Here is an 8,875-nt window from a genome sequence, read left to right on the forward strand (position 1 = left end):
AGTCTCCAGACTGATCTGCGAGTGAAACCTTGAAAGCTCGCGAGATCAGGATGGTCTCACCAGGCTAGCCTCTGACTGCTTTGGTTTGTCTTCAACAGCAAGTGATTCGGGTTTACAGTCTGCCTGAGGGAACCTTCAGCTCTGACGAGGAGGAGGAGGAAGAGGAGGATGAAGAGGATGAGGAGGAGGAGGGTAAGCGAACCAAAGGATTTCATCTACACTGCAAAAAATCTAAATCTTGATAAGTAATTTTTTCTTAAAATAAGTGCATTTGTTCTTGAATTGAGGAGATAAAAGAGACATTTTGCCAATGGAACAAGACAATTTAGATTTAAAATAAGAAAACTCAATTGCATCTCTTATTTCAAGTGAATATTATGTAATTATCTGATTTTTGGAGTAAAAATACTGATTCCATTGGCAAACTATCTCATTTACCTACTCAAATCAAGGGTAAATACACTTAATTTAAGAAATTTTTACTTATTTCTAGATCGTTTTTCGAGTGTATAATCACTGAAGTCCATTTCCTGAATGCAGAAATTTTAAGACAAACTCATAGAGATGATTTTTGTTCAGTTTTTTTTCTATGTGTTTAAATCTTTTATTTCCTTTCAGATGAAGAGAATTAAAGTGGAGTTTCCTTCTTCGACCAAATCAACCTTCATCTTTCTCACAAAAACCACCATTTAATTCCCTTTGAAACTCAATAAAGACAAGTTGGACAAATGATTTGAATGTGTCACATTTCTTTTCCTGTTTCCTACAGAAATGTATAAATTCATACTGTATAAATATACTGCACCTCCAGGCCCATCTGAGGTTTTTAAACAACCATCCGGATGTTTCAGAGGAACGGGAGAAGGTCATGTGGTAATGCTTCAATATGATGATGCAATATCATATTGGAAATAAGTTCTATTAAAGAATAATGGAGGCTGCTGTGCTCAGTGAAAACTTCCTAGCAACAGAAATGTCTGTATCCTTCCCTGTAGAGTCCTGTCGGGTTTTCAGGAAATTCCTTTGACTTTTTTCAAACCGCCATAATATGGTGCTGCGTGCAGAATTTTGAGGAAAGATAAATGTTATATATTTCATTAAGTTTAATTTGTGAAAGTGGAAAAATTGCTCGCGAGATCAGGATGGTCTCACGGGGCTAGTCTTCTCCAGCAATGCTGAGCGCCATTTATTTTAGAGACCCTTATCTATGGTCGTGACATCTTCCCTGGAGTTCATGAACTGCATTGTGCCCCCTCCATGCCACTCCATTTCTTTCACTTATGCAGATGCTCCGTTCCTCTGGTCCGGTGCAGAGGATGGAAGGTGTCCATGATGGATGTAAGCTTGGACAGAACCCTCCCCTCAGCCAGGGGCGGATATAGGAAATGTGGGGCCCTAGGCAAAGACAGGCAGCGGGCTCCCTGAATTGAGCAGACAACACATAAAACGGACCCATTCTACAGATAGAGAAATGTTAATAGAATAGACATCCATTGTTCGTTCTAGGTTGTGTCCCTCTCTTCTTGTTGTTTCTCTTGTTGTTTTCCTCTCTATGTTTTGTATTCAGCTGACTTTTCATGCTGTCTCAAAAGGAATTAAAGATTTTTTCCAAGCACACTTAATATTATCAGCGTTCTGATGGCATTTTAGCCAAAGGATTTTTATCAAAAACATAATTAATCCGCACAAATAAGGAATAGTTGTATCAACCATACATAGAAACAGAGTTTTATGGGGACCCCAGGAACTTGGGGCCCTAAGCAACTGCCTAGTATTGCCTGATGGCAACCCCCCCCTCCCCTCAGCCACTTCCTCCACTGAGTCCAGGGCTCCGCCTAGGACAGAATAATGGAAATCAACAAATGTCCTAATGGAAGTCAATACAAGAGTCCAATCTGGGACTACAGCCTTCCAAAGAAGAAAAACCCAAACAAAAGAAATGTTTAAAAAACCCAAAACTTTTGAAGGTGTGTACATTTAAAGAAACAATGTTTAGAGGTCCCTATGCTAAATGAACTAAGATAGGAAGCATCCTTCTTCCTTTTCCCGACTCCTTCTTACTACCAGCACTATTCGGACAGCACTTATTATTCTGCTTTGGCTTAAGATTCCTTAACAAATTGATGAATTTGGATGGTCCTATGTCTCTTAATATATTCCATGTTTTCCTCCATATTATACGCTTTGATGACGGAGAAAAAAGGCAGAGCAGGAATGCACAATATATGGGACAGGTGGGCTCAGCCATTAACCCTCCTTTACAATCAGATCACATATTATCGTGTTTTTTATAGAGAGTAAATGGCAGGTTGTGTAGTTTAAAGGCATATTTAACCCTGTAATGCCAAATGTATCATATTTGATACATACGGTTTCTGAAATGTTTTGCGTCTGACACCTTTTGCAAAATTTTATGGTAAAAACTTTGCTCAAAATCCTATTGTACACAATCAGATATACCTGATAAAAGCCAGTAGAAGACTACACAAAAAATAATCTTGACTTATCGCATAGTAATAAATTATTAATATAAAAAATGTATTTCTGTTTTTTCTTTTTACATATTTTGTTAAAAGGCCAAAGAAGGAATTCAAACCAAAAAAAAAAACAAATTTTCTGTTTTGTTTTATTCTTGAATCGGGCTTTAAAGGGTTAAGAATTAAACAAACAAACATAAGGTCTCAGATCCTGAGATAAAAATGCAGAAAACAATTTTTTGTAATTTTTTTGGGGTTAAAAGTATTAATTATCAAGCTAACATCAAAGATTAAAGGTTTTTTAAGTGAGAGCTGAGGGTGCACCACCTACTGACAGCCAGAAGATGGTGCTGTTGATCTTCTCAGGCTGTAATGCTGCTCCATGTGTGGAATCTTCTGAAGAACAGGATGTCAAGTCAAGGAGGAGTAAGAGGAGGAGGACATGCTGGGACTGGCAGGTCGGCCAGAGGTGGAGCCACAGAGACAGGAACCTGTTTGAAGGATTCAGAACCTGAGAAAAACTGGATCAGGATGTTTGGCTCCAACTTCTGCTGCAGGTAAAACCATCTCTCCCTCTTTGGATTCACTAGGAAAGTACTGTAGGAAGATTCTGTGGGAATGGACTGGCATCTAAATACTAATAGGAAGTTCTTTCTTTTTTTATTTTTATTTTTTATTATTATTATTTGACTCCAGACAGCTGAGTGTGAAATTAGGGTTCTGCTGAGGAAAATCTGTGAAGATCTGCTCTCTGGTTTGGTTTACAGAGACTGAGCTGCTGCTGAGCTGCAGGTCGGTTTCTGGGTCTGGGTGTGTTTAGGTCAAAGAAAAAAGAAAAACACCCTGTTCTGATTTCAGACCCACCCTGAGGCTGAACATGTTTCACTTTCCTAGAGAAACCCTCTGTTTCTCCAGAAACATGCTGGACCTGAAGATCAGGAAGGTTTCATGCGCTTTATGTGGTCAGGTGTTGTTTGCCTCTGAGTTTATCTGGGACATGGCAACCGTGTGAAAGATCAGGAGAGTAACCAGACAGAAATCGTTTCTCTGTTTCTATCCAACACTTTGAAATCCTGAAGGCAGCAGAAGAAGAAACCATGAAGTTCTGCTGCAGTGGGTTCAGCCTTGTAAGACATGAGAAACTCAGACAACAATGACGGGTATTACTGGTTGAGTCCCAGAAGGATCTTTGAAGAACTTCAGACTTTAAGATCCTCCTGAATGGGTCAATCTTCTTTGCTCTGGCAGAAGAAACCCAAACATTTCAAACCAGACCCAAATCTGTGGTATCATAGAATATATGAATGGCCTTCAATGATCCATCTGAACCTCCACCAAAGCTGCTCCTTCTTGGTTCTAATTTCATTGATTGTCTCTAGTTCCTCCTTCAGGACCCTCTGATTCAAGGTCCAGCCAGGTTCTACTGGTGAATCCAGTTCTGAACCAGTTCACCATCAGACCTTTAAAGAATCGGTGTGATTATCTTCCACAGCAAAGCAAGTCAAGTTATTTATAAATCACCTTTAGTCACGAGAAACTTCAAATTACCGTACGTGAAAGAACATAATAGAAAAGCACACAGAGAAACGTACATTGTATTGACGTAGGGGTAATTAAATGATTTATTCCAGACAGTAAAATAAATACGGAAAATGATAAAATGATGTTAAAATATGAATAAAAATAAATGTTTTAAATCTGGATTCAAAGCGACTGGGGTTTCATGGGTGACAATGGCATCGGATGTAGATGTTCGCCCTGCAATCGGAGGGTTGCTGGGTTGAGCCCCGCCTCCAGCTTTCAGTGGTGTTGTGTCCTTGGGCAAGACACTTCAAGTGCATTGTCTACTGATGCTGGTCAGAAGGCCTGATGGCGCCAGTATACGGCAGCCTGGCTTCTTAGGGCAGCTGTGGCTACAATGTAACTTACCATCATCAGTGTGTGAGTGTGGGCGTGAATGACTGAATGTAGTGTAAAGTGCTTTGGTCAAGTCTCCTGAATTGAAAAAGCACCATATAAGTACAGGACATTTACCATTTTAACAGGTTTCTGAGAGTTTGTTCAAGATTAGTGGGGCATGTTTGGTTCTGGATCTGGTAATACAGAGCAACTGAAGGAGACCTGAGAGCTCTGGGTGGTTGATACACTGATAGCAAGTCATTGGTGTTAAGACATTCATTGATTTCTAGACTAATAGAAGGATTTTAAAGTCTATTCTCTGAGATACGATAAGCCATTGGAAGGACTTTAGAATTGGGCTGATGTGCTCGAATTTCTTAGCTGTAGTGAGGACGCAGGCAGCAGCATTCTGGATCCACTGTTTAGGCAGTGAAGACACCACTGCAGGGAGATGTTCTTGAAGTGATAGAAGGCCGACTTTGTTCCTGTCTTTATTAGCCTCTGGAGATTCAGGTCTGAGTCCATCAATAAACCCAGATTTAAAGCCTGATTGCTGGTTTCTGGCTGGATTAACTGAAGCTCACTGCTTACTGTTAAACACTCTTCCTTTGTTTCTAAAGTTATCATTTCAGTTTTGTTTTGATTCGGCTGAAGATAACGTTGACCATAAATGCGTTGATTTCTCTGATGCATTTACCCAGTGCTGGAATGGGTTTATAGTCACTGGTGTCATTGTAATGTACAATGTCTATCGTCTGCATAGTTATGGTAACTTAGGCAGAGCATGTTGAATGAGAGGGTCCCTAAGATGAACTCCTGAGGAACACCGATCCTCCCCAAGTTGCATTCAGATAAGGAAGCAGTGGGAAGACATGGTCTCATTAACGTCCTGCAAGCTGGTGACCCTGGTGCTTCAACCTTAAGTCCAAATGTTTTTACAAAATGTAAGATATTAGATAGAGTTGGACAAAATTAGATTATCTAATAAAATAATATTTAGCAAGTTACAACACAAAAGAACAGCGGTCAGGACCAGTTCTTAAAAAAATAGTCAATGTTCAGATGACTGACTCAGAGACGAGGCTGTAACGCTTCCTGGGAAACAGTTTGAAGAGTCCTGAAGACCGAAGAAGTCCCTGAAGGATTCGAGGACCTGAGAAGAGATTTTACATCTTAACAAGAACCATTCATTAATCATGATATATAGAAATCAGTTTTCTACATCTCAGGGTCTTGGGTTTTACATGTTTTTTTGTTTTTGTGCTAAATGTCGTCCATATTTAACTCACAATTATCAGCATAGAAATGCATTCTTTAGAATGACCTGAGTCATTCTGATCTACCCAAGCAATTTTTCAACCACATTACAACATTAGTAGACGTCCTGATGTGAAATTGATCCATGTTTGCATACAGGGTAGAAAGCATTGCTGTTTTCTTTCTGCATCTACTCCACAAAACGTCCAAAATAGATCACCAGTCTATTGCAGGGCAACACAGAGACGTGCAACTATGCACACTCACACCTAAGGAAAATTTAGAGAAGTTAAATAACCTAACAGCCATGTTTTGGGCTGTGGGAGGAAGCCAGAGTACCTGGAGAGAACCCATTCATTAATCGGGAGAACATGCAAACTCCATGCAGAATGGGGAGGCTCCTTCATACTGGAAGGTTTTTATCATAATTTTTGTTAAACATTAAAATTACTGGATGGCTCGTATTTTAAAGAGGATCTAACAACGCAGGAGTGAATGCATTCAGGAACAGTTTATATAAATAAACTGTCATAAATCTGTTTTTATCTCTTTGTGTCTGAAGCTCTTGACTTTTAAAATAAATCTGCTCCAGATGAGTTATTTTTTTACAGTTTTTACTCAGTTATATTTTATTGTTTTAACCTGTTAGATCCCAAAATCGTCGCTTCTTTCTTTCATGAGGAGCTTGAAGTCCTCACAAAGGTCAAAGCTTCTCAGACCTGTTTGTGATCCTTGCTGGTTCAAGCAGTCCAGTTAAAGTAAACCTCAGTTTGAATGAGAACAAATTAACCAATGGTTAGTTAGCTACAGTTGTCATGGGAACTGTCTGGTTCAACAGCCTTGAACTTTGACCGACAGGCAGCTGGAAAACAATCAGTGCTTTTCTGACTGAGGTGTGTAACGATGAGATTCTTCGTCAAGTTCTCTGGAGTTTTTCTTTGTTTTCCTCTGACCTGTTTTGTAAATAAAGGCCTGAGAATAGATGTCCCCGACTTTTACAGGTAAATCATTATGGTTGTTACTCTTAGGTTCAGCTTGGTAATTATGTATAAAGCTTAAATTGAAATGTTTTAAAGAAGAAAAACGTATACAATGGAAACGCAGAAGGAAGGGACGGTGAGAGGGGGGTAAGAATTACGAGGAATAAAAGAGGCTAAGAGAGAAAATGGGAGGAAGAGCGGGAAAAGAAAACACAAGAAAAATGCAAAATAGAAAAATAAAAAAGTATCTCCTAGAAGTGACTGGAAGTGAAGTTTTCTAGATGTTTCACCTCTGATGGCAGTGAGAGGTGAACCTTCTGGGTATTGTTCCTCATCTGACTCACACTTCAATGAGGCATGTGACCGAAACCACTCTGACGAGGGAGATAACGACCCATCAGGACCCCCTAACCACCAGGTGACCTCCATGGCCAGTCCAGTAGGAATGATCAGAGCCACCTTTTGTCACCCCTAACTCTTTGTTAGACCTACAGTAGATTAATCTCAGTGCTCTCCACCATCAGTTAAAACTGAAGATGGATAAGAGTCAAACTGTCTTCTAGGAAACTTCACATCCAGTTGCCTAAACTGGACCTTTCAAGCTTTACTAGAGCTGCACGGTTTTGGCAAAAATCTAAATTGTGATTATTTTTACCCAAAGTGATAGCGATTTTATTTGGATTTGGTTTTGCACCAACCCCAAGCTTGTAGATGGTTCAGTTTTTGAAAGCTTTCTTGCCCAGAGTCCATCGTTACATGACTTTACTCTAATCACTGAGTGAAAAAGTGTTTACTTCTACTTGCATGCATGAATCTGGGTACTAACTGCAACTCTCTCTACCTTTGCTGACAAACTCACATCACCACCTAAATGGCTGGAGGGAGAAATCTAGAGTCTAACTATTGTTAAATATGTGCCATTAATAATCAGTGCCTTTGCAATTTGTAAAATGTTTTTTTTTTTTTTTATTGCAATTATATTGTAAATGCAATAAACTGCCCAGCCCTAAGCTTGACCATGACCTGGATGACAGAGAATCTTGAATCAATTGCTTTGCTTGTTTGGAAAACTCCTGCAGCCTCTGCTGCTTATGAAAGTTCTGGGTTTTGATGTAAAAGATTTAAGAGGCTAAACCGCCCCTCTGCTGTAGACACTCTCCTGTTTATTCTAGGAAACAGCAAACCATTGGTACAATGCAGTTACCCAGTCTAATGTATTGTGCATTGGGGGAGTGGCGGCCTAGTGGTTAGGATATGGAGGTTGGAATTCTGAGGTTCTGAGTTTGAGCCCTGCTTCCACTGACTGCCACCCTGAGTCTCTGAGCAAGATGCTTAACCCCACACTGCTCCCCGGGCGTCCCACAGTGGCAGCCCTCGCTTCCCAAAGAGGATGGGTTAAATGCAGAGGTAAATTTCTCCAATGTGAGATCAATAAAGTTCAATTATATCATATATCTATTCTGTATAACCCCCATTGGGTTATCTGAAGTAGACCAACCGTGATCCGACTCTAGAACCATCGTAGCTGAGTCCTTTTGATACTGAGGAGTTCTCTCTAAGACAAATCCAGAATACTGTTAGGATGTTTCATTCCTTTAGACATGATCCATGTCAGCACCATAGATGAGGGTTAGACTGCAAATCTAAACTATGCAGGACCAGAGCAGAACCATCATCTGCGGTCGTGCCAACCTACCACCACTAAGAAGACACAAGGATGCTTAAACCTCTAGTTTTGACCCACAGACTCACCCCTAATCTGTAGGTAGCAGTCCAAGAATTTTGGTGGGAACCGTTAATTAGTCAACTGGCAGCTTTGTAATCAAACTCTGGCATGGTTGGGTTCTCTCTGGGTATTCCTCTGGTCTCCCACAGTCCATAGGCATGACTGCTGGGTTGATTGATCTCTTTTAAGAAGTGGTATTGGTTGTTTGTCCTTAGTCTCTCTGTGTTGTCCTGTAGACAGGTTGTACTCTACCTCTAACTGGCTGCCAAAAAGGATAGACGGAAATGACACAGTTTTGATTAATTGCTGTGGAGGTTATAGATAATCACACCTTTTGATAGTTGTTGAGGGTCAAAGACAGAGTTTTATGAATGAGGGGAATTAATGTACAGAAGATGAAGCTTCTGATCCAGGGTGGAAGAGTTCAAGGACGGTTTGTAAACCTCACTGAGCTTCTTAACACTGTCTGACGTTTTGGATGTTTTTGAGGTTGATACCTCTCCTCTGTTCACATGAGCTTATCTTGGGGGGCCTTC

At 40.2% G+C, this 8,875-nt stretch overlaps 2 protein-coding genes across 4 annotated transcripts in view; both read left to right on the forward strand.

Annotated features, from left to right (window-relative positions):
* Positions 1–732, forward strand: part of eif3d (eukaryotic translation initiation factor 3 subunit D) — a 10,752-nt gene extending 10,020 nt beyond the window's left edge. The window contains exons 13-14 of the mRNA XM_015370443.1: positions 99–192; positions 619–732. Coding sequence (XP_015225929.1) covers positions 99–192; positions 619–632 — 108 coding nt within the window. The 3' untranslated portion in view covers positions 633–732. The remainder of the gene's footprint in view (positions 1–98; positions 193–618) is intronic.
* Positions 733–2,907: 2,175 nt separating this feature from the next.
* The window catches only part of LOC107082054 (rho GTPase-activating protein 27-like), a 43,420-nt gene continuing 37,452 nt past the window's right edge, over positions 2,908–8,875 (forward strand). For all 3 annotated transcript variants that reach the window (XM_015370502.1, XM_015370504.1, XM_015370503.1), the window contains exon 1: positions 2,908–3,034. The gene's annotated coding sequence lies outside the window, so the exon portion shown is untranslated. The remainder of the gene's footprint in view (positions 3,035–8,875) is intronic.

Source organism: Cyprinodon variegatus, unplaced genomic scaffold (genome assembly GCF_000732505.1).
Source record: "Cyprinodon variegatus isolate N-32 unplaced genomic scaffold, C_variegatus-1.0 Scaffold46, whole genome shotgun sequence".
In the NCBI taxonomy this organism is placed as follows: Eukaryota; Metazoa; Chordata; class Actinopteri; order Cyprinodontiformes; family Cyprinodontidae; genus Cyprinodon; species Cyprinodon variegatus.